Source organism: Eutrema salsugineum, unplaced genomic scaffold, assembly GCF_000478725.1.
Source record: "Eutrema salsugineum unplaced genomic scaffold, Eutsalg1_0 scaffold_14, whole genome shotgun sequence".
NCBI classification, from domain to species: domain Eukaryota; kingdom Viridiplantae; phylum Streptophyta; class Magnoliopsida; order Brassicales; family Brassicaceae; genus Eutrema; species Eutrema salsugineum.
This window is the reverse complement of record NW_006256877.1, coordinates 3,601,276-3,627,045: the sequence shown is the minus strand read 5'-3', so window position 1 is coordinate 3,627,045 and position 25,770 is coordinate 3,601,276. Positions and strand designations below refer to the sequence as shown.

General features: G+C 36.4%; 3 protein-coding genes across 3 annotated transcripts; 1 reads left to right on the top strand and 2 right to left on the bottom strand.

Moving 5' to 3' along the window:
• Positions 1–5,589: 5,589 nt before the first annotated feature.
• Positions 5,590–8,143, bottom strand: LOC18022384 (WAT1-related protein At5g40240). Its single transcript, XM_006405455.2, has 8 exons — positions 7,891–8,143; positions 7,436–7,652; positions 7,293–7,358; positions 7,098–7,211; positions 6,566–6,815; positions 6,327–6,485; positions 6,099–6,250; positions 5,590–5,918 (listed from the first exon to the last, which is right to left on the bottom strand). Exons 2-8 carry the CDS (start codon positions 7,648–7,650, stop codon positions 5,768–5,770), a joined length of 1,107 nt encoding a protein of 368 aa, XP_006405518.1. The 5' UTR covers positions 7,651–7,652; positions 7,891–8,143; the 3' UTR covers positions 5,590–5,767.
• A 631-nt stretch (positions 8,144–8,774) lies between these two features.
• On the top strand, positions 8,775–10,404 carry LOC18022383 (RING-H2 finger protein ATL46). The gene has a single exon (XM_024159017.1). The coding sequence runs from the start codon at positions 9,138–9,140 to the stop codon at positions 10,248–10,250; it is 1,113 nt and encodes a 370-aa protein (XP_024014785.1). The 5' UTR covers positions 8,775–9,137; the 3' UTR covers positions 10,251–10,404.
• Positions 10,405–11,000: 596 nt separating this feature from the next.
• Positions 11,001–12,298, bottom strand: LOC112088527 (homeobox-leucine zipper protein HAT5-like). Its single transcript, XM_024158898.1, has 4 exons — positions 11,876–12,298; positions 11,719–11,792; positions 11,394–11,633; positions 11,001–11,313 (listed from the first exon to the last, which is right to left on the bottom strand). Exons 2-4 carry the CDS (start codon positions 11,776–11,778, stop codon positions 11,122–11,124), a joined length of 492 nt encoding a protein of 163 aa, XP_024014666.1. The 5' UTR covers positions 11,779–11,792; positions 11,876–12,298; the 3' UTR covers positions 11,001–11,121.
• Positions 12,299–25,770: the final 13,472 nt, after the last annotated feature.

Here is a 25,770-nt window from a genome sequence, read left to right as displayed (position 1 = left end):
ATGTCGGATCAGTTTTTATTTTGGGTCAGAATTTTAGATTGGATTTGGTTTTTGCTGTTTAGTTTCTGAGTTTGATGGTTTACACACAAGCTTATATCATAAACTATCAAAATCATCTGGGATAGGGAAATATATCTCAAACTTTTTTTTTGAGAGAAATCTATATTCAATTTTCATTTGGTGGGGATATAAAACGTGATAATAGTTTGGAAGAGATGATATGATAATTTTTGTGGGAAAATAAATTATCCGTAATTTTTTTAACGTCTTAATAGATCGTCCGTGTATATATGAATATTATTATGAACAATAATCATCGTTTTATTTTGTTTTTTTCAGCTTACTTGAAAGACAAAAAAAATTATAGCAGAGAATAGTGACACAAATTGAAAAAAAAACATCTAGTCAATATCGTTGCTTTTCACTACCCCCATGGCCTCATCACCCAGATAATATTTTTAAAAAAAAATTAATTATCTTTTATTTTAATGAAAAAAAATCTTTAGTCTTGTTCTTCCTACTTTCTTCTCCCCTCTCACCAGATCGCCTCCTCCTTCTTCCTCTTCGCAGATTTCATATATCCCGGAGATCTAAATCGGTATGCAGATTTTTTGATTTTTTTCATTGATCCGACTTATTTTCAATTGTTTTTGATGGAAATTCTCAACAGATTTACGCGATTTTTCTTCTTCTTATAAAAATTCTGTGTTTCTCGAAACAATTTTCCCGTAGCAAATTATATACTTCACTTTAATCTTGAATTCTCTGTTCGGTTTACTTTCCATTGTATAGTACCGATTCTGTTGAATGATGCCCATTTGTTTCTCAACCAAAACTAAAAAAGTTAAGTTAAGTTAAAGGAGTAGGTGTTTCTTTTGATAAGTACTAGTGTTACTGTTTCTAAGTGGCGATGTGTTTGAGTTAGACTAGTGGTCATAGCTAACTGTTGAAGTTGGTAAAAAAAAACAGAGGAAAAATCGATATATGTATGTGTAACAAAGAACCTTTTTGGCATGTATGAAAATATGTTCTTGAGTACTTTACTTTCTTTCTCTCAAATCTCTTCAAGTCAAACAAAAGGATGTTAATAACAACAATCTCAATAAGATCAACATGGTATCAGAGCTCATCTTGATCCATGGAGCCTCGTCAAGAAAAAGGGAAGCTGTGAACCAAGAAGGTTCAGAAATAAGAAAGATGGTGGTTAGAAAAATCAAACAAGAGAAGGAAGGCTGCTTACCAGGTGGAAGGAAGCAGAAATTGGTTGAAGAAACAACCAAAGAAGACGTGAAGGAACTTCACGCAAAAGAAGAAAGAGATATGAAGAAGGCTGGAGAGAAAGAGGGAGCAGAACACAGGATTACTGCAAACCAAGATGATGAGAAATCAAACAACAAAAGCATGTGGCTTATCGATAGTGGATGCACAAACCACATGACTCTTGATGAGAAGATATTTGTCAAGATCAACACAAGTATAAATGTTCCAATAAAAGTTGGGATGGAGCTGTGCTAATCTCTAAAGGAAAAGGAGATGTGGAAGTAAACACAAAGAGAGGCAAAAGAATCATAAGAGATGTCTTTCTAGTTCCCAAACTTGGCAAAAACCTGTTGAGTGTTCCACAAATGATTACAAACGGGTATAAGGTAATCTTTCAAAAGAAAAGTTGTATCATCTACGATCAATCTGGAAGAAGCATAGGAGAAGTCCAGATGAAGAATAAAAGTTTCCACATCAATTGGTCATCAGGCAAAGAATCTACCATGGTGGCTAAAGAAGACATTGCAAAACTATGGCACAAAAGGCTGGGACACACGGGAAACACAAACTTAGAAATAATGCAGTCAAAGGAGATGGTAGTTAGCTTACCCAAGTTCAAGACAAATCAAGAAAAGTGTGAGAGTTGTATCATCAGCAAGCACTGCAGAGATTCCTTTCCAAAAGAAGCAGAAAACAGAGCAAAAGAGAGACTTGAGCTCATTCACAGCGATGTGTGTGGACCAATGCAAAACAAGTCATTCAGTGGAAGCAGGTACTTACTCACCTTCATCGATGATGCCACAAGAATGGTGTGGGTTTATTTCCTGAAAACTAAATCAGAGGTGTTCCCAACCTTCAAGAAGTTTAAAAATCTTGTTGAAACCAAGTTAACCTCAAGATCAAGAAGATCAGAAGCGATAGAGGAACAGAATACTTATCTGGAGATTTCACAAGATTCTTAGAAGATAATGGCATTGAAAGACAACTAACCGCAGCGTATTCTCCACAGCAAAATGGAGTTTCAGAAAGAAGAAATCGAAGCTTGGTGGAAATGGCAAGAGCAATGATCAAATCCAAGGATCTACCTCTAATTTTTTGGGCTGAAGCTGTTTACTCAGCAGCGTATATGCAAAACAGAACTCCAACCAGAGCTCTTGAAAGCAAAACCCCATTTGAAGCTTGGTATGGATCAAAACCCTTAGTAAGCCGCCACATGAAGATATTCAGGTGTGTGTGCTATGTTCACATTCCATATGAAAAGAGAAGAAAGTGGGATGACAAGTCAAAGAAGGGGATATTCCTTGGGTACAGCTCACAAATAAAAGGATACAGAGTGTATCTACTGAAAGAAGACAAGATAGACATATCCCGAGATGTCATTTTTGAAGAAAATAGTAAATGGGACTGGAAAAGAAAGGAAGTGATCAAACAGGTTGACATCACACTTGAATCTGATGTCACAAATGAAAGCTCAACAGGAGATGACTCAAGCTCAAGCAGTGAAGAACTTACATAAACAAGAGATATTCGATCACCTGTCTCAAGCTCGGTTAACTATAGTTCTGGTGGAAGTTCAAGTCAACCAAACAGAAAGACTCGGTCTCTTGAAGATATTCTTCTTACAGCACCATATACGAATATTGAGTATTCGGGAGTAATGGAAGAGTGCTATACAAATTCAAGAACCAAGTCTATTTGAAAAGGCTGCTAAACACTCTGAATGGAGAGAAGCAATGGAGGAAGAGATACAGATGATCGTGAAAAACCAAACTTGGGAGCTAGTGGAAAGACCTGAAACCAAAAATGTGGTAGGAGTGAAATGGATATACCGGCTGAAACAAGATGCAAAAGGAAACACTGTAAGACACAAGGCTAGACTGGTTGCAAGGGGATTCACTCAACAATATGGGGTTAATTATCTAGAAACGTTTGCGCCTGTCTCTAGACATGAAACAATTTGAGTATTTCTTGTTGTGGCTGCTTAGAGAAAATGGAAGTTGTTTCAGTTAGATGTTAAGTCGGCATTCTTGAATGGAAAGCTTGAAGAAGAGATATATGTAGAACAACCTATGGGATTTGAGGAGGAAGGAAAAGAGGATCATGTTTTTCGGCTGCATAAAGCTCTCTATGGTTTAAAGCAGGCTCCAAGAGCCTGGTATAGCCAAATAGATGAGTTCTTCTTGAGAGAGAACTTCAAAAGGAGTAAAAACGATCATGCTTTGTATACTAAAAATGATCATGGGAAGCTTTTTGTAGTTTTTATATATGTGGATGACCTCATTGTTACAGGCGACGATGAGAAGATGATAGAAGACTTCAAGACAACCATGAAAAATGAGTTTGAGATGTCAGATTTGGAGTTATTGAACTACTTTCTAGGAATGAAGATAAACCAACAAGAAAGAAGGAATCTCTCTGTCTCAAGAATGTTACTCAAAGAAGCTGCTTGAAAGGTTCAACATGAAAGACTGCACTAGCATGAAAACTCTACTAGTACCTCAAGGCAAAACCCAAAACGAAGAAGAAGAAGAGTTTGCTGAGGCTGGAGTCTACAAAAGTCTTGTGGGAGGTCTTCTTTACTTGACAGCCACTCGACCTGACCTCATGTTCTCAGCATCTTACCTGTCACGGTATTTGAAGGAACCTAAGGTCAGACACTTCAAGGAGGCAAAACGAGTACTTAGATATATTCAAGGAACTCTAAGCTTTGGATTGATGTTCACTGCGGTTGATGAGCCAAGATTAATTGGGTATTCAAATAGCGATTGGGGAGGATGTAGAGAGGATCTTAAATCAACTACAGGGTATTGTTTCAACATTGGGTCTGCAATTTTTTCGCGGCAAACAAGTAATCAAGACACCATTGCTTAGACCACTGCAGAAGCAGAGTATATGGCTTTATGTGCAACAACAAATCAAGCAGCTTGGTTAAGAAGACTTCTTGATGATCTGAATTTCATAACCAATGAAGGAATACCTATCTACTGTGACAGTCAGTCTGCTATAGCGATAGGGAAAAATCCTATTCAATACCGGAGGACTAAGCATGTTCAAATCAAGTATCATGTAGTGAGAGAAGCAGAGAAGAATGGAGATATTCAATTAAGGTTCTGCAATGGAGAAGATCAAATCGCCGATATATTAACTAAACCCTTGGGAAGTCAGAGCTATGAGTACTTTCGATTTAAGCTTGGTTTGATTGACAAAAGGGCAAGAAGGAGTGTTGAATGATGCCCATTTGTTTCTCAAACCAAACTAGGAAAGTTAAGTTAAGTTAACTAGGGAGTAGGTGTTTCTTTTGATAAATAGGTTTACTTAAGTACTAGTGTTACTGTTTCTAAGTGGCGATGTGTTTGAGCTAGACTAGTGGTCATAGCTAACTGTTGAAGTTGGTAAAAAGAAAACATAGGAAAGATCTATATATGTATGTGTAACAAAGAACCTTTTTGGCATGTATGAAAATATGTTCTTGAATACTTTACTTTCTTTCTCTCAAATCTCTTCAAGTCAAACAAAAGGATGTTAATAACAACAATCTCAATAAGATCAACAGATTCTCGTGGTTTCTGATTACCAAACACTCATTATTTAATTATGCTGATTTGTTCCAAGGCTTTGATGCTTTAAGTGAAAAATGGAACATTTCTTGTGAGTAAACGACTTTTTTCAAAATCCTGCTAAAGTATATTTATGGTGTTTTATAAAATTGTAGCTTTATACTTTTCTGTCACCTGGTACAAGATCAAATGTTGTTGAATCTCTCTGGGTATTGTGTTAGCTTCTTCACCGTTACCACTTCTTTGTAATACTCTCCGAAGATAAGAGATTCTGTATACTAGAAAGAGTTTACCAAGTAAGAAAATCTTGAAATAGAGAGGAGACTGGCTGGAGGCAAACATCTTGATCTGCATATGCAAAATAGCTTCATATCCTTGAAAAGTTTACATTGGGCAAAAGAGTAGATGCGGAGAATCAGTACTTTCCAATGATGAGAGAAAGTGGAAGAAGGAGAAGCGTTGACACAACATAAGAGTAGAAGACAAAGACATAAAAGCTCAATCCTTTTAAAGTTCAGAGGAACTCCAGAATCGCACCTATGTACAGTCGTTACGCGACGGTGAAACGGAGTCAGAAGCTCACGAGGGGGACCTCGCCGTCGCATCTCCGGCGACTTCCCGTTTGATGCTTTCTGGGTAGACGATGACCGTCAAAAGAATTGATCCAACGGGTAGCTTTTTTCCAGACGCTCGTTAACAGTTCTAAACCGTTGATTTGATCCAACGATTAAGATTTTGATTCGACCACTGACACTAGGGCGGAACCGAACCGAACCAAACAAAATATATTGGTTTTATTAGTTGGAAAACTAAAAATGTTAATTCCAATCCGAACCAACACAAAAAAGTTTAACCAAACCGGAGTCATTGATACGCTCTTCAATAATTTGAACCACACATTTACAAATGAGTTAACACTTAACATAGAGAGATTCACACTTGCATCAGTCCTATCTTAATGACAAGACTTCATTTTCGACAATGTGTGTAAGCAGCAAAGGTGCATGCTCAGAACCAGCAACACTTTTGGTTGCATCTTCTCTTGCTTTTCCCCAAATCACAGTGTAGAATCCAAAGCACAAGATCACTGATCCAATCACACTGCCCATAACACAAAATTGTGAAACATATCGGTTAATTATCAAGGTCTCGAAAGACATATTGCAGTCTCCAACCGTGATCTAGGAATTTTAACAACCTAGAACTGAGTTCTATGTTTCTCAATATAGATAAAAATCTTCTGAATGGGGTAGTAAATGAAGAAGATGAAAGATATGGTACCTCCCAAGGTGAAGTGCATCCCCGAGGAATATAGCACCCATGGCGACTGCAATTGCGATAGACAATGGCCTAAACAAGGATATGTAGACCGGACCCTTTAGATGCAGACCCCATGTGTGAGTAAGAGCGCTGAATAATGAAACAAAGACTCCCTGAAACAAAGTGTTAATTTCTGAGCTTGAAACATTGTCAGCAATGGAAGGCAGATAATAAGATTTTGATTCTCACCGAGTATATGATTGCAGCGAGGGAAATATCTGGTTTAAGCACCCAAGAAGTCAAATTGCTTTCCGCTAATAAACACACTGGTGCTGAGATTAGCGTTGCAAATAAGTTGTAGAAGAAGACTACGGTTATTTCTTCAGGGTATACCTCCATGACCCGAGTCTGAAAAATACAGCTACCAATTCAGCAAGTGTAAACAACAACAAAAAGTTCTTTTTTCTTAACTTTTCAAGTGTCTATACCTGAAGAATATACCAGACTGATAGAAGAAAATACTGTGAAGCAAGCAAAAGGCCTCCGATTATCCAGCTTGACTCGAATGAAGTCAAATTCTGTTGAAGGAATATAATAGGTGATGAAGGTATAAATGATGCAGCAGCGAGAACTTTTGGGCCTTTATATAGCACAACGACCAGAGCACCAGAAATAGATAGTATTGCGCCAATGATTTTGGCCTGAGTCGCAGAGCTCCTTAACAATATTTGTTCCATCCTTTACGATTCACACAAGAAAGCAGAACCAGTTAAGAGTTAAATAATCGGTAATAAGATTGATAGTAACAAGCAGACCTCATATCCACCTAACTCATCTCAGGAAACAATAAGGATGCAACATTTTTATAGCCAACCCAAGAATGTACTTGTGACCACTAATACAAAAACTTCATAACTTTACTTTCTAATTCAAAGTAAATAACATGAGAAGTGTTCTCAGAAAGTACTATTGTATAGACCTATTTTCCCGAAATAGAAACCAAAGAGAACGAGTTGGAACCTGAAGATAACGGCGAGGGTGAATGTGAAAGCTGGTGTGAGATTGCTGATAGCAGAGGCGAGAGTAGGAGAACTATACTCTATACCTTTACAACCAACTATCTGCGATGTGAACCTGTTCATTCCAAGTTAACAAACAGGAAAACAAAAACCGGAGATGTCCATTAACCTAGAAGCATGAGTGTATTATTACTACCCGAGAAGCCCAAGTAAGGAAATCTTGAAGAATAGAGGAGACTTGGCTGAAGGCAATCTTCTTGACCTGTATATGCAGAAACTAGTTCATATTCTTGAAAAGCTTATACTGGGCCAAAGAGTAGTAGATAAGCGTGTAAGTACCTTCCAAACATGAAGGAAAGTGGAAGAAGGAGAAGTGTTGAAACAACATAAGAGTAAAAGACAAAGACATAGAAGCTTAATCCTCGTAAAGTTGCAGCCTTGTACAGTGTGTTTGACCCAACCGTAGTACACTCCACTGCAAACATCGCAGCAAACGGCACAACATCTCTGCTAAAGTACCTCCAAGCCACTGTCTCTTCTCCAGCTCCTCCCATGTCTGATTAGATATCAGAAAACTATCTGAGATTCAAGTGAGCTTAGAAGCAATCATACTCCTGGTGGTTAACTCCACCACGCTTGCTAATATTGTCATTATTTTATTTAGAAACCGAAGATATTTTCAGAGAAGACAATATGGAAATAGTAGGACCAAATACTTCACACCACAAGACTCATATTCAAATTTACTTGGGACCCATGACAACGAAGTTTGGCCATTATAGCTCTAATAATACCTTTGAGCTCTCAAGCATTCAACTGAAGAAATTTCCCAACTTTCATTTGAACACCCTTCTTCATTGATTAAGACTCATATCTTTGCTATGGTGTTGTATCAACGATCACAACAATCCATCAGTGATTACAAGGAACCTTCATCTTCAGAAGGGATATTTGATCGATTTGTTGGATCTCCTCTTCACCTTCCAGAGAAACTTGACCCCAATATCTGCAACCTCCATCGATAGTGATCTCCACGGAAATTAGAACTAACGCTTCAGGAGCATCGATTACTTAGGCGAAATCCAAGACCAATGTCATCATCGAACAAACCCTGATTTTATTAGATTTTGATCCGACGGTTCGTATGTGGAAAAAACTAAACCGAATTCAACCAAAACATTGTCCGAGAATTGTCTATAAACCAATTGGTTTTATTAATTGATAAACCCAAAATAATTGAGCTGAATCCGAATTGAAACGAATTTTTAGTGTATTCGAACCAAACCAAATCGAGTAAAAAGAAACCAAATTTTCCATTAAACTGATGAACCGGACTGTTCACTATTATTAGATCCAACGGTTAGATTTTGATGAGAGAATTGGGCTGACCGGTCCGGCCCAGTACGGATCCATATAAGACCAAAAACATAGATAACCGTCATTTTTTTGTCTTTGGAGTTGACCATCTGACATCAACTCGTTCATCTATGCACGTGGGCCCAAATCTAAAAGCTTTAATTTTAATTTTATTTGTTTTTTACTTTCATTTTCAAAGCTTTTACTTTACTTCCATTGTTGTTGTTGTTTTCCAACTTTGCCTCGCACTTCGAAAAATTACAAAATCACTTGCCATTTTCTTCGGGTTTTCTATTTCCACCATTAAAAGCTCAAGAAAAGGAAAGGTTAAGAGATAAATAGGTTGAAAGAGAAAGAGGAGAGAGAGAGGGTGGCTTTACTCTCTTCTTCCTCTGCAAATCTGACAGAGAAGAAAGAAAAAAAACCTTCTTTGATTAGGGTTTTACTTCACGGGGAGTTAACTTTTTTTTTTTGTCTGAAAATCTGGGGGGCTTTTAGGTGAGTGTTTGCGTATCTCTGTTTCTCTCGATGTTGATGATGTTACTGAAATCGGAAGAATTTTTATCGAACTCTTCTTCCTCCACTTAACTTGGAGTTTTTGTTGCTGTTTTCACTCTGTTTTCTGGATCTTGAAATTGAGATCTTTAAGCTCTTTTCATGGTCTAAGTGACCTAAATCTACGAAGATGTCTTGGGTTCGATTCGCAATTGAGCAAAAAGACGGTAGCTTTGCTTACCCACCACCGTTATACAAAGACCCAATTCTTTCTCCGCCGTCTCCGCCACCGTCCGGTAACAGAATCAGCCCGGCGGTTCTATTTGTAATTGTGATTCTAGCTGTGTTGTTCTTCATCTCTGGGCTTCTTCATTTGCTCGTTAGGTTTCTCGTCAAGCATCCTTCTTCTGCTGCTGCTGGTGCTTCTTCTTCAAGGTCTAATAGATACCCAGAGATCTCAACTAGTGATGCTCTTCAAAGACAGCTTCAACAGCTGTTTCATCTGAACGATTCTGGTCTCGATCAAGCTTTCATCGACGCTTTGCCTGTTTTCCACTACAAAGAGATGGTAGGTGCTTCTAAAGAGCCGTTCGATTGCGCGGTTTGTCTCTGTGAGTTCACTGAGAAAGATAAGCTGAGATTGTTGCCAACGTGTAGCCATGCTTTTCATTTGAACTGTATAGATACTTGGCTCCAGTCAAATTCGACTTGCCCTCTTTGTCGAAGCACTCTCTTCTCCCCTGGTTTCTCCATGGAGAATCCCATGTTTGATTTCGACGACGCAAGAGAAGATGAAGAGTGTGTAGCCGAGAATGGAAGCCAGAAAACTATGGAGATCCAAGAAATCGTTGTGGAGAAGGGAGTTTTACCTGTGAGATTAGGGAAATTCAAGAGGCTTGACAATGTTGGTCAAGATCATGATGATGTTTCTGTTGCTGGAGGAGAGACTAGTAGTAGTAATTTGGATGCAAGGAGATGTTTCTCAATGGGTTCGTATCAGTATATACTTGGTAACTCGGAGCTTAAAGTCCCGTTTTGTAACGATAGGCCACCACGAGGTTTGAAACCTCAGGACAAAGAATCTGAGCAGAGAGGGAACTCTTCATCTTCAGAAGAGAAGAAGATCAATAGTGTGGCTAAAGGAGAGAGCTTTTCGGTTTCTAAGATCTGGTTATGGCCAAAGAAAGATAAATTCTCTTCAGATGCTCAAAGGAGGTTGCCTTCTTCATCGCTTAACGTCGATGATCTTCCTAAACTTCCATGGATGGAAGATCATAAGAAGCTGGAAAACGACCAAAGGTAGTAATCTTGTACTCGTTTAATGAATTAAAATGAATCAATATTTAGGGTTTACTGATTATATTTTGGGGATCATCTGTTGTACCATATTGTTAAAAGGTTTATCAAAACTCCGATTGCGTTTTGGTTGTTAATCAATCTGAGATCAAAATTAATTACGCATGCTCAACAATAATGGATGCCAAAAGACTGATGCTTTAGCTTTATTTTTATTATCTTTGCCTCTTTTTTCTTCACTTTAGAGTCACTGGTTCTCTTTACTTTCCTCTTTTCAATATACTTTCCTTTACTCTCTCAACAAATTCACTATTAACTTTTTGAATATACATATCTTTGTATACATGCTGGTTGTTGATGATTATCAATCAATGGATAACATATGATTTTGAAGTGTTCTTGATTAGTTCTTGGAATTTAGGTGATATGCACTCAAGTATGGGCAGAAAACAAACTAGGACGTTTGACTTGTGTTCACACACAATCTAGTCTTTGGTTTAGCGTAAGAGTCAGTGGTTGAGAGTTTTTTGGTTCTTTGTGTTAACCAAAACAAAACTGAAATCTTGCATAAACCAATTACCTTTTAAGACTCTATTTTCAAAAGTCTTTGGCTCTAATGGTTTATGTTGGTTGTTGTAGGGTCAATATGTTCTTTGACTCTTTCTTGAAAACCATCACCCAATTGATTTTGATTGATTGCACATAATTAAATAAAGATAATTCAAAAGAAAAAAAAAATGAACAACTCTGATGGTTCCATATAATATAATAGATAATTTACATTCTTATTTCGCATATGTTAACAGTATGTTCTCTATTTGACTATCCAAGCTTTGTCCATGCTTAGAACAGAAGCTTTGAATACTTATTTGTCTTTTTTACTTAAGATTCGATGGCCAAACCCACCAGCTGAATGATTGATCGATGTTGGTGAGGTAATCTTCATTTGCTAATGGAATCAAAGATGTGGAAGAGCTCATAGTTTCATCACTTTTAGAGCTAATCTTGTCTTGGAAATTTCTTTGGGTTTGGTTAGTTGCAGGAAGAAGCATCTGAGTCAAATTTAAGACCTGAACAGAAAATCTCTTAGAAAACTGAGCTCAATTTCTCTGTCTATAAGAAGACATAAAGATTGAAGCTTTTTACTTACTTTAGATTTGAGTTTCTCATTCTCTGAGATGACTGTTTCGTGTTTTGCAAGGAGTGAATCGTAACAAGCCTTGAGAATATCGTAATCTCTTTCGGTTTGCTTAATCTTGCATCGAGCTTTTCGATTCTGAAACCAAACAGCTACTTGTCGTTGAGGCAATCCAAGCTTTCTCGCTAGCTCAATCTTTCTCTCTGGTTCTAATTTGTTTTCTTCTCCAAAGCTCTTCTCCAAAAGATTCACCTAAACCAGAAAACAAACCAAAATATAATTCGAAACCCTAAACAGTTAAGATCATTTCGATTCTGTCTCTGTTTTGTATACTAACTTGTTCGGTCGTTAGTCGACGCTTTTTCCCAGTCGTCGTTCGAGTTTCTTGCATTTCCATGGCCGATTTTGTTCCTGATTTTAGCAACAAAGTAACTAAATTAGCCAATTTCACTTGGATTTATCGAAATTTTGGAAGAAGAAACAGAGATTATCACCTTGAAAAAACAGAACGAGATTCTCAAGGGAAAGAGTTTCTTTGTGGGAAGCTTCTCGATCGTAATTGGAATCAATGGAGATGATTTCGGCAAAGAAGAAATTAAAACTTAAAATTCGAAATTGAAAATTAAAAGATTCGTTAGAAAATCATGAGTTTGTGGCGGAAGAAACTTGTCGTCCACAATAGTCTCGCCGGAGTTACTAACGAACAGAGACAAAATCCCATCCTTTTGAAAATCAGATCAACAAACACGAACTCAAGAACCCAAAAAAAAAAAAAAACAACGATCAAATCAAAGTGAATTTAATATAAAGACTTTTCGCAGAATCTTCATCTGGCCAAAAAAAAGGGAACAACAGATTTTTTTTTTGTTGTTTTTCTTGATTAATTCTTCTCTTCCTGAGATTTGTGTAAATCTTTCGCGGGTAAAGTTTAAGAACAAGAGCGGGTATGCTATTTATAGGTGTTTCCAAAGGCGACTCGAAATTACATTTTTACCCTTGACGCGGTTTGAGCTTTGAAGAATAAACGAATAATAGAGAAGAAAGTGAAGTGAACAAAAAAAAATGAAAAAAAAGGAGAAAAATTAATTAGAACTTCGACGAAACGGAATTTGGCTTTTCGAATAAGAAAAGAATATTAATATGTACGTAGTCTAGCATATATTCATTCTTATCGCTTTTAATAATTACATTAGTTATTTTAAAAATGATATTAATTAATAATAACAATATTCTCGGCCAAAAAAATACATTAAAACAAAATGAGTTTTAAAAAAAAAAAAATTGGAAAAACCAAGAAGAATTCTTTTAAGAACTAGAAAAAGGCCGAAAACTATTTCTAAAAAGAAATTGAATATGTAAAAACAGTTCATTATCAAAAATGAAAACAATTTCAAAATCCACAAATATACATTACCAAAACCGTTTTATTTTGTTTCACCCTAATAAAGGTCATGTGGTTTCAAAGTGTCTAACTTCCTCTCACATTTTTTCATCTTAAACTTAACAGCAGATTTAAGAAGGATCCCATCAGATTCAACTTCTTCAACCTCACAAAGAATTAAAAAGTCAAGGGTACAAGGACAGTTAACACTGAGATTGAATATGTATCTCGACTTTGTTTAAAATACGTTTAGATTGTGTTTTGAACTGTTTTTAAATTTGGAACTGATGTATTTATTGCAATTTTCCTATTTGATATTTAAATTGACAATAATCAAATAATATATTACTTTAGATGATGATTTAGATTAAGATTTTTTTTCTTCTTTTGTGTGTAGTATTTGCTGCTTCAAACTTAGCGCAAGTGATGAAATCCTTCGACACTTTCATGTCATACTTGTGGAAGAATTTTATTTCCACGGAATCTTGATCTTTCAACGCCATCTCATACAAAAATCATTTTCACATAAATTTGCAATTGCTCCAGCAATTATCAGAAATGTTCATATTAGAATTTTGTAGTCTAATTGCTTTCAAGATTTTCAGTCTCTCTAAAATTGTTAAGATTGAACATGTACTTCAACTTTGTTTAAAATACTTTTATATTGGGTTTAAGGTTTTATTAAGCTTAGATTTGAAGTTTTATGGTGATTTTTTTTCCACACTTGATATCTGAATTGCACAGTAATAGCACAATTGCTTTAGACGATGATTTAGATTGTAATAGTTTTGAGGCTAGCACGAAATTCTTTTTCAGATTTATATATTTTGAGCTAATGGGAAGAAAATGAACATTGATTTAGTGGTTTAGCTGAAATGACACGTGATTTACTCAATTACCAAAGTAGTTTCAGAATCAGCATTTAGTATTGGAGTTCGGTTTTTGACTCCATATAGAAATCACTTACTTCCCAAGAATGTGCAAGGTTTACTCTGTACTCACAATTAGCTATGCAATTTTGCAGAATATGAAGGTAAAACTTTAAGATTTACAAAAACAATTTTATAGTTATATGATTTTCTTAACTAATTAACATTTTGAAACAGCATTATTGATGAAACAGCAAGTAGCTTAAGAGTTGAAGGATCAAGAGCAAAAGATTCAAACATGCCATAAAAACAAAGATATTTCTAAAAAAAATATTTATGTGTGTGAAAGTTGTTTATAAATTCTCTTAGTTTAAGAGTTAAGTATTATTTCTGCAGTGTAGGCTGAATAAAAAGATCAAGTTTAAGTCAAAGATAACTTTTACTTATATTTATTTTATAATTTTTTGTTTGCTAAAAGTAAAACAAAACTTTGATGTTATAATTTTGTATTAGATTTTGCTATTAATTACTTATGAAACATGTTGGATTTTTTGTTTATGATATAAGTTTTTTCAGAATTTTCAAAAAGGTATTTTATTTTCTTTAAGATATTATATTTTTTTATAAATATGTAAAAAACGTAATATGTATTTTAATTTTATAATATACATAGTATATTACAATAATTCAAATGTCATATAACTAAAAAATAAAAAATAAAATATGAGTTTAAAAAGGTTAACTAACCCCTGCGGCTCTGCGGGCTTTAAAATAAATGGGCTTAAACGAATACAAATATAAATGGATTTAGTACGAAGGTTTAAACAGGCATGCTTTAAAATGAACAGGGTTTAAACAGGTTCGGGTAGCCTGTAAAACCCCACTAGTCCAGCAACGTTGTTGTGTGCTTCTCAATTAGTAGTCTATCCACTCTACTACAAATCTAGAAATATATATTTCTTGCTTTCGTAAGTCTTGTCTCTTTCTCTCATCAATTAATAATAGAGTAATTGCACAATCTACCAACAGAAAGTTTGGAAATTAAGCCATAGAAAATTGGTACTGTCCTATCATTCTGTTCACAATAGAAAGACAATTGAATCCCTATAATGAGTTTTTCGAATTCGCTGTTAGAATATGTTAAAGAAATAGATGGGTCTCTCAGTCAAGTTGTGTGTGTGTCAGTAGATCCGACAACAATATCTAAGTTTTTTGAAAAAGATTATTTAATTATTTTAGGGAGAGGAAAAAAAGAACAAAGATTAAGGTTTCTGACAAAAACCACCATTTGATATCAGTTATCTCTACAACTCAAAAGAGTTTCCAAATTTCGTTTTCGACGGCGAGCGACAATCTGGTGCATGATATCATTATTTTTTTTGAAGAAATCCGAAGTTTCTATTCGCAAACAAGGTAAATATGAGTTCTGTTTTCAATTTTCCGAGTTATCTGTTCTAGGTTAGTAGCATCTGATTTAAGGTAGCTAGTGTCACATATATGCAGATGTCTGATAATGAGTTACCCAAGAGGATAATAGCCACTGGAGCTGAACCTTTGGGCTAGAGGGTTATTACATATCAGAAATTCAGCATTATACAAGCATCGTTCATGGTTTAGCCGCTCCAAGCATCGTTCATGGTTTAGGCTAACTATATATATTTGTTAACATAGTTAACACTTACCCATTAGTGTCCCGTCTTCGCAGTTGGCAGTCGTACCATCCCCGGTCTCCACGTACCCAGCATTTGTAGAGTAGCATTCGCCATTATCCGGCTAACAAAGTTATCTGGACATAATGTTATTTGAACATACTTCATTCTTCATTCGATCGTTGTTTATTTCCCAACATATATTAATATTTACTTGAACTTATCTGCAGTGTTTAGCCAGTTAACTTTGGAGTTGCCTCTAAATCAGAGTTATCTGTCAACACATCCGCTAATTTAGTTACACCGATAATAAGATAATAGTTGATAACTTTAAAAGTAAACTGGATCTCACCCTTCCTTTGGTTATTTCGCTTGTTGCCAGTTAAATTGGCTGATGCTATTAGGTTACCTGAATACATCAACACTACCATATTCAGTTTTTATTAAATAAAACATATATGTTATATCTACCGTTAAACACATTTAGTAAAATAACAAGTTATCAGTTACCTATTACTTCGTTCTTCGTCTGATCATTATATATTTCCTAACATATAAACTTACCTGCAGTATTTAGCCAATCAACTTTGAAAGTTGCCTATAAATCAGAGTTATCTGTCAACATATCCGCTAATTTAGTTACACCGATAATAAGATAGTAGTTGATAACTTTAAAAGCAAACTGAATCTCATCCTTCCTATGATTATTTTGCCCGTTGAACTGGCCGCCGTTACTAGGTTACCTGAATACATCAACACTACCAACCTCTTTTTTTAAAAAAAAAAAAAAAATATATGTTATATCTACCATCGAACATATTTAGTAAAATAACAAGTTATCAGTTACCTGTTACCTTTACAAGGTATGAACGGCGAAAGATTTTCTTACAATATCTCAATTGTATTTTTTTATATCTTATCCCCTGAACTGTATAAGCATTAAATGTTCTCTGCAGAATTTGTTTCATTCAGTTGTAGGGGTAAACTTGTCTACAACGAAATAATATTATTGTATTTCCTTCATTTATAAACTTTGCTTCCCATTTCCTTAATAAATTAATCATCCGTTGGTATTCAGCCACTTAACTCTTAATAATAAAAATAAGAAAATGCTTGTGTGTTCTGTTATGTTCTGTAACTGAATATTGGAATTTCATAATAGTACATATTTTAACTAATTTGATTAGGGGTAAAACGAGATATATACATAGAACACTTTTTTGGGTCAAGAGACATAGAACACTTTTTGAAACGAAAACAACAGAAAAAAGTGGTGCAGACGAAGAGAGTTGAGTGCATGACGTTTTGGTTATTGTTCGTAGTTTCATCAATGCTGGGATTTGGGCTGCTTACTCTTTGATCTACCAAGTGATCTTTACGTCCCTGAAAGTTTTTTTAAAATTTAAATGCATTGAAGTTTAATCAATAGATTGATTTGACTTGTATATGCTTTTGTGTTTGTGGTATATAGATAAGCAATGGTCTAGCAGCAATATTGTTGTACGCGATCTCAATTAATAGTGTATGATCTACAAACCTACGCCAAAGGGCACTACCAGATTGATATCATTTGTAACAATTTGTGTCTTTGATTATAGTTATAGATAAGCAAATGGTCTACCAACATTGTTGTGTACTTCGCAACTAATAGTCTGTCTATTTTTATTTTTTTTTAAATACTGATTGTCTATCCTTGAAAATCCCTAATGACATAGAAGAGTCTCCTTAGTGGAGTACTGTATATAGAGGGATACTATGCGCAACTCATCTGACTGTAAAATAAAATGCTAAAAATGTATATATCATTGTAAAGATTCTAATTTAGGAATATCGAATTCGCAGGTAAATTCAGATAAGCAATCAAAGACACAACGCGATTTGTTCACCCAGAGTTCACCGATATGGCTACGTCTCTGGGGAGGGAACGGGATCCCTCAACTGCTTCTACTATCGAATCGTTTACAAAGATGTGCTTGAAGGCGCTTGACAATCTTAACAGAGACTAGCTTAAAGAATAAAGGAAGAAGATGATCGGGACCGGAATCTTTCCACCGGAACACCGCCTTAACATCGTAAGCTCCGATCACACTCTCTCTACTGTATCCCAGCTTTCTCTCTCTCTATAACAGACTGAACTCTCTCTCTCTGTTCCTTGTACAGCTCTCGCGAAGAAGAAGACGACCTCAGAATTAAATAGTTACCGGTCCTTTTAGGATATAGGCCCAATCGTGAAGTCTCGTGGGCTTTCGGCCCAGTCTAGTGTTTGACTGAACCCAGCTCACCTAACAAAACTCCACCTTTCAGACATAACACCTAGATACTCGCCGACCAAACCTTAATTCCTCTCTTCCACTTCTCTCGAACTGAGACTCCGAAACCACGACCTGCTCTGGTTGAAACCTTTCTCAAACCGAATGATTTTTCCGGCAGATCTGCTTCCTGCGAGGTAACCAGTGAAAAACTCCATCTCCGAATATCTTCAAGTTTTTTTTTCTTTTACCTCTCGATTCGACTTCCTGAAAAACTCACAAAACCCTGGTCTTGCATGTCTTTTCAGATCCTCCGAAGACCCGATCCTGGACCTTCGCCGCGTGAATAACCATAAGGTAACCCATGAAACCTTCAGATCTATTCACTTCTCGCATGTCTTCCTTTTTACCTCTGTATACAAGTTTCAGAACGACAATCCTGACTGTCTTTCTTACCTCTTCCACAGATGCTCCACCTTGAACCGAAGAACTTCCGTTTCTCCAGTTCACAAGCTCACGGGTAACTCTCTTCCCTTCTCCTTTTAAATTCCTTTTAAGCAACACATCAGAGTCATCAGTGTAAACTAATTCAAAACTGTTTACCTTGATGCATGCGAACAACTCTGATGGTGGAGTTACCCGGAGTCGACCCGTCTTCAGACGACCTTTACGAGATCACAGCAGAGTTGGAACTTAGGCCCAGGTAAGGCTTTAGTTAGAAAATCTGCTGGATTTTTACTCGTGTGAATCTTGTAGAGAACTATATCACCATCTGCCACTATGTCCCGTATAAAATGATACTTAGTAGCAATGTGTTTTGTACGCTCGTGATGAACTGAGTTCTTTGCAAGCGCCAAAGCACTCTGTGAATCACAGTGTATCTTAACACCTCCCGAACTGAAACCCAATTCACCACAAATTCCATTTAACCAGATTGCTTCTCTCACAGCTGATGAGAGGGCCATATACTCTGCTTCTGTTGTTGATAACGCCACAACTGATTGTAAGTTTGATCTCCAACTGACTGAATTTTCCCAAACTTTAAACACGAATCCAGTCACAGATCTCCTTTTGTCAAGGTCTGTGGCATAATCCGAATCACAGAATCCTTCAATGTTAAAACTTGAACCCTTAACGAACGTAAGACACGCTTTAGATGCTCCTGAAAGATACCTGAGAACCCACTTAACAGCTGACCAATGTTCTCTGCTTGGACTTGTCATAAACCGGCTAACAACCCCAACAGCATACGCTAGGTCTGGTCTCGAACCAATCATAGCATACATAAGACTCCCAACTGCACTAGCATAAGGAGCATTTTCCATATGAACAGCTTCTTCTTTCCTTTCCCTTTTAGACAAACTCTTCAACTTGAAATGAGGTGCCAATGGGGTGGTAACAGGTTTAGCCCCTGTCATCCCAAATGCCTTTAAGACCTTTCCAATGTAGCTTTCCTGTGATAACACCAGCACACCCTTCTCTCTATCTCGGATAATGTCAATTCCCAAAATGCGAGAAGCCTTTCCCAGATCTTTCATTTCAAATTCCCTGTTCAAGCTTTCTTTCACCTTTCGTATCTCTGACATGTCTCCTGAAACGATTAACATATCATCCACATATAACAAAAGATAAACCGCTTGATCAGTTTGCACATGTCCTCATGTAGACACATGGATCAGAACTGCTCTTCTGAGACTTCTCTTGCGTCATGAAAGCCATCAGACCTTATATTCCACTGACCATGGAGATTGTTTTAATCCATACAGCGACTTCCTTAAGAGACATACCTTGTTTTCGTCTCCCTTCTTGACAAACCCTTCTGGTTGAGCCATCAATATCCGTTCATCTAGATTCCCATTAAGAAACGCTGTTTTCACATCTAACTGTTCAAGTTCATAATCCTTGTTGACCACCAAAGACAGCATAATTCTGATTGACACGTGCTTAACAACTGGTGAGAAAATCTCATTATAATCCACACCTTCTTTCTGTGAAAAACCTTTTGCAACGAGTCTCGCTTTGTATCTTGGTTTCTCAACACCTGGAATACCTGGCTTGAGCTTGAAAACCCATTTACAACCAACTATCTTTTGCTTATTCGGCTTGTCTATAAGATCCCAAGTATGATTCCTTTCCAAAGAATCCATTTCCTCATTAGCCGCACTATTCCAGTATTTCAACTTCTTGCTTCTTCTGGCCTCCTCAAACGTCCTTGGCTCTTCTGTTTCCAAATCCTCTGCTGTCGATAAGGCATAAGCCACAAAATCTGAGTCTTCAAACCTCGAGGAAGCCCTTACATTTACCCTTCTACTTCTATCTCTGGCCAACAAATAATCGTCCAGAGATTGATTTCCTTGATCCTCAGACTCAGCAAATGTTAAACCTTCTGAATCGATTTCTGATCCATCTGACTCAACTGAGCTCTCTGACCCTGAGGAGTGATCAGAGACTCCACCTCGAGATGATTTCTCCCAAATCTCAGAACCTGATGATGTCGGCCCCTGAATCAGATCACTGCTAAACGTAACCCTTTTATCTGACTTGTTCTGTTTATGTCTGACTTCAGCTTGTTCCTCGTCATTAGGCTTTTCTCCGAGAGTATCTTTGTACACCTTTTCTTCATTAAACACCACATTCTTGCTTGTAGTGCATTTTTCATCCTCTGGAATCCATACATGATACCCTTTTACCCCAAATGGATAACCCAAGAAAATCCCCTTTGTTGCTCTTGGCTTTGTCTTTTCTTGAACCGTATGCACATAGGCAACACACCCAAATCTACGAAGATGTAATAGATCAGGCTTGTGACCAGTCCATACCTCTTCTGGTGTCTTGAATTCAATTGTTGAGTTTGGAGTCAAGTTTATCAGATATACCGCCGTTTGAGTAGCCTCTGCCCAAAATTCCTGTCCCAGTCCAGTCTCAGCTAACATACTCCGAACTTTATCCATAATGGTTCTGTTCATCCTTTCGGATACACCATTCTGTTGAGGTGTATACGTGCATGTTCTGTGCCTCTTTACTCCAGTTTTTCTGCACAACTCATCGAACTGAACATTACAGAACTCCAGGCCATTGTCAGTTCTAAGACACTTTAACCGTTTCTCAGTGTGCTTCTCAACAGCTTCTTTCCACTCTTTAAACTTCGAGAATGCTTCATCCTTTGTCCTTAGAAAATATACCCAAACTTTCTTCGAATAATCATCTATGAAACTTATGAAGTACTTGCACCCACCGAGACTTTCTGGAGTTGATTGGGAACCCCATAAGTCTGAATGTACATACTCAAGTATCCCTTTAGTAGTGTGCTTGGCCTTAGGGAAACTTTGTTTGTGTGACTTGCCTAACACGCATCCTTCACAGAAGCCCAAAACTCCAACTTTTTCCTTAGGCAGAAAACCATTCTTGACCAGTTCCTCCATGTTCTTGAGACTCATATGACCTAGTCTTGAATGCCATAGACTTGTCATATGTTTCTTCGAGGCTGAAAGGTTAGCTTATGCATTTGATACCTGACCTTGGAGATAATACAATCCTTCTTCGTATTTTCCCGAGATCACCTTTTGGCCGTCTTTGTAGAAAGTGACTTGATAGTCTTTACCTTCATACTTCCACCCTGCCTTTTCAAGCATACCATAGGATATCAGGTTCCTGTTCATATCGGGCATGTAGCGAACATCAGTCAATACCACTCCGGTTCCATCAGGGTTAGTGATTCTGACTTTACCAATTCCTTTTACTTCACTGAAAGTGTTGGTTGGCATTAACGCTTTCCCTCCATTAACTTCCTTTAAATCAAACAACAACTCCCTGTTCGGCGTAATATGGAAAGTGCATCCAGAGTCCAAAACCCAAGCATCTTTTGCATCTTGCATACTAACCGTAAGAACCAGTGGCTGTTTTACCTCTGATGCCACGTTTGCTGAGGATTCACCACCTTTCTTCTGCCTTTTTTTCGGACATTCTCTTTTCCAGTGTCCTTCCTTTCCGCAGATGAAGCAGGTGGTATTTTTGAAATTGTTTTTAGACTTTGACCTACCATTTTTGGACTTTAATCTACTTTTGCCTCCTTGATTTCCAGACCTCTTCTCAGACCTTCCTCGTGACTCAACGTATAGGCCTTCTGCTGAGGACTTGCTCTTTTGAAGGAGACCCTTCTGACGTAATTCAGCTTCCTTCGAGAGAGCTGCTATTACTACTTCTTCCACTGTTAGTGTTTCTTTCTCACTGCCGTATTGAAGCGTGTGAACCAAAGGTTCATAAGCAGAAGGAAGCCCTGACAGAAGCTGTATTGCCTGATCCTCATCTGATATGGTAACTTTTAGACTTTCCAAATCAGCAATTAGCTTCAGGAATATGTCAATATTCTCTTCTATTGACTTATTCTCTTCCATTCTGTAACAGGATAACTGCTTCTTCAAGTAAATCCGGTTTGGGAGTGATCTTGTCTGGTAGATCCTTTCGAGTGCCTTCCACTGATTCAAAGCGGTGCTCTCGTGCATAATCTTCCTCAAGATTTGATCGCTCAAGCAAATTCCCAGTAGGCTTCTTACCCTTCGATCCGTGGCTTCCTTTTTCTTATCCACTTCTGGTTTTGAAGAGTCTACCACTGTGCCATCTTCTGACTTTGTTTCGTCTTTCTTTGGAACAGGTGTTGTGTATATGGTGAAGTCTTCTTCCAATACAGATAACAAACCCTGGACATCGAGCTGTCCCATCATCTTGTACTTTCATATTCCGAAGTCTCCTTTTCCATCGAACTTGTCCATCTCAAAACGACCTCGAGTTGGCTCCATACTGATTTTTGGATCTTTATCTTTGCTCGCAGGTTCTTAGGCGTGTACTCTACCCAGATCGACTGAATACAAAGAAACGCAACGATAGATCAAGATTGAACCTCTACACCAAGATCTTGATCCAACCTTCCAAGGGAGAAAAAGATAAGTTCCGATGCTTAGTCTCTATTCCTAGAACTCCTTAGCTATCCAACCTGGACTGCTCTGATACCACTTGTAGAGATTCTAGTCTAGGAATATCAAATTCGCAGGTAAATTCAGATAAGCAATCAAAGAAACAACGCGATTTGTTCACCCAAAGTTCACCGATATGGCTATGTCTCTAGGGAGAGAACGGGATCTCTCAACTGCTTCCACTATCGAATCGTTTACAAAGATGTGCCCGAAGGCGCTTGACAATCTTAACAGAGATTAGCTTAAAGAATAAAGGAAAAAAATGATCGGGACCGGAATCTTTCCACCGGAACACCGCCTTAACACCTAAGCTCCGATCACACTCTCTCTCTACTGTATTCCAGCTTTCTCTCTCTATAACAGACTGAACTCTCTCTCTGTTCCTTGTACAGCTCTCGCAAAGAAGAAGACGACCTCACAATTAAATAATTACCAGCCCTTTTAGGATATAGGCCCAATCGTGAAGTCTCGTGGGCCTTCGACACAGTCTAGTGTTTGACTGAACCCAACTCACCTAACAATCATAAAAATGAACTGTTTTAGAATTTACATGATGTTTAACCTATGAGATTGGTTCCATGACAAAAATAAAATAAAAACATAGAAGCAATGAGAAGATCAGAAGAGTATAATTGTTTTAAATGTACAAGTTTCTAAATCTAAATGTAAGTTTGCTAAATCTAACTCTGCCTAAATTAGAGGTGATAGAAGAAGAATAAGCAGTTTCTTCTTTTTCAAAACCCGATATAAAAGCTGAGTTAACCACCCGGTTAATTTGCCTTTTGCAGCAAGTCCCACGGCCACGAGGTATCGCTAGTAGATTTTGCATGGGTTTGCTACTTTGCTGTGAATTATGCTGTTGATGGCAGATCTCGTAAATACATTGACAATTATGACCTATAAGTTATAAGTAAATTCAGAAATAGAATTCTGACGTGGCATATAACTACTACGCACCGCCGGAAAATTCAGATTTATTGTAAATGGTAAAGAAGTAAAAAATAAACGGCTGAGCAAAATATTGCCGACAAAACCAATGAAATAAAGTAAAACAATTATAAATTTTAGTTTCTAGCTGATTACACGGATTTTTTAGATTATCCTGATTTTAATTTTATACATTTTTTTTTTGGTGTGCCGATAAAGTAATTTCAATATTCAGTGATATAAAATCATAAAAATAGTTATGCGAAAAATAAGGGAATAATATACTTAACATTAATAGTATTGTTATTTTTTTCGGGTATTAGTATCATATTTATATCTTAAAACACTAGGATTATAGGTTATGGATTTGTATGAAAATCTCATTGCTATCCAAAACGTATTAGACATTACATTCTTTTATTTTTTTCTTGCATGATAAGATATTACATTAAATTTGATTTTTAAGTATTTTAAGATAATCTCTAGTCAAAAACATGATGAAATATACTAGTTTTGGATAATAGTATGGATAATTCCGAGAAAAAATAGTAAACTTTCTACACACAATTAATCACATTAAATTAGCGTTGACCAAAGTTTAATAACTCAGATAATTAAATTTTTAGATAAAAGAGTGGAGGTACGTTTGAGTCAATGTAGTTGTTACTATTTTTTTTCGATCGAGGGCCAACTCATACTATTATTAAGTCTAAAGCAAAAAAACAAAAATTCCAAGCCATGAACACAAAACAAGGAGTCGAGACTAATAGATGTAATTAACCTCTACATCACAACCACATTCGCAAAATTTGAGGCTCTTGAATTGTTACTTTGGCGTCTATAAATCACCAGTTTTATGGATTTTAGTCCAGAGCCGGACTTTTGGGAAACCAAATCTTTTTTCAATTTGTTTGGAACGATTCCAAAAAGGTGTTATCCACGTGTCGCCTGTTAAAGACCAACAAAATTACAAATCACTCCCAACAATTATTTACTTAGCTATTCTTTTAGTTTTAATTTATAAAAATTATAATGTTTCGTGGGTATACAAAAGTTTTAGAAAAATTTGTTTTGTGGATATACAAAGTTACATGGGAATTATATACGATAATTTGTATTTGGGCATTTGACCACAATAAATGATTTGCTTTAAAATGGACAAGCTTCTAAATCTGCCTTTGCGTGAATTAATTATTTTTTCGCTATTTTAGAAATACATAGTAGACGTTGAAATATGAAGTTGGCGCTTATATAACTAAAATTGACTTCATGATAAAACATGTTTGCACTGGAAGAACAAACCGGAATTGCTTTTCATAACCGATATAAAAGTTGAAATAACCATCCGGTTAGTTTGCCTTGGGCAGCAAGTCTCACCAGGATATCGTTAGTAGATTTTGCATGTGTTTGCTGTGAACTGTACATTTACACTGTTGATGGCAAATCTCGTAATTACATTAAAATATTACGACCTATAAGTACTTTTAGAAACAGAATTCTGACGTGGGCGTATAACAACTAGTACGGACCGCCGGAAAATTCAGATTTTTTTTTTTTTTTTTTTTTTGATTTGTTTTTTAATAAATGGTAAATAACTGTTTTAAAACGATTGAGCCAAAAATGATATAAACTAATAAATAAAACAATTATTAATTTTAGTACGCTGATAATACGGCTTATATATTTAGATTGCCCTTATTTCAAAATTATCCATACTGTCATTGTTAACACCTCTATGATCGATCATACAATTTTCTTTTTGTCCGCTGATCAAGTAATTTTCGTATGCAACGATATAAAGTGATATCTCTGACAAAAAAAAATATATTCTTAGTTTTCTTTTCCAGGTAAAAATTAGTTATATATACATTAAAAAAAATATCCATATAGGTTATGAATTTGTATGAAAATTTCATATTGCTATTCAAAACGAATTAATTAGACTTTACATTCTTTTTTTTTGCAGGATAATATTTTACATTAAACACGATTTTAAAGTGTATTAAGATAATCTCTGATAAATTAAAAAAAAACATGCTAATATCTACTAGTTTCGGATAAGAATCCTAATAATTCCGAGAAAAACGATGGTAAACTTTCTAAATACACATTAAATCGCATTAAATTACCTTTGAACAAGCCTTTAATCGTTTAAGTAATTATCGTTTTTTTTTTTTTTTTTTTTAAAGATTAATGCGCAGAGATTGTAACAAACCTTGGACGAATCTTTGACTCAAACGTCTCTCTTATCTAAATCTCTCTCTCTCTCTCTCCCTATATATACGTGTATATATACATATATACATATATATAATCCACACGCATAAACCCCTAAAACACTCTC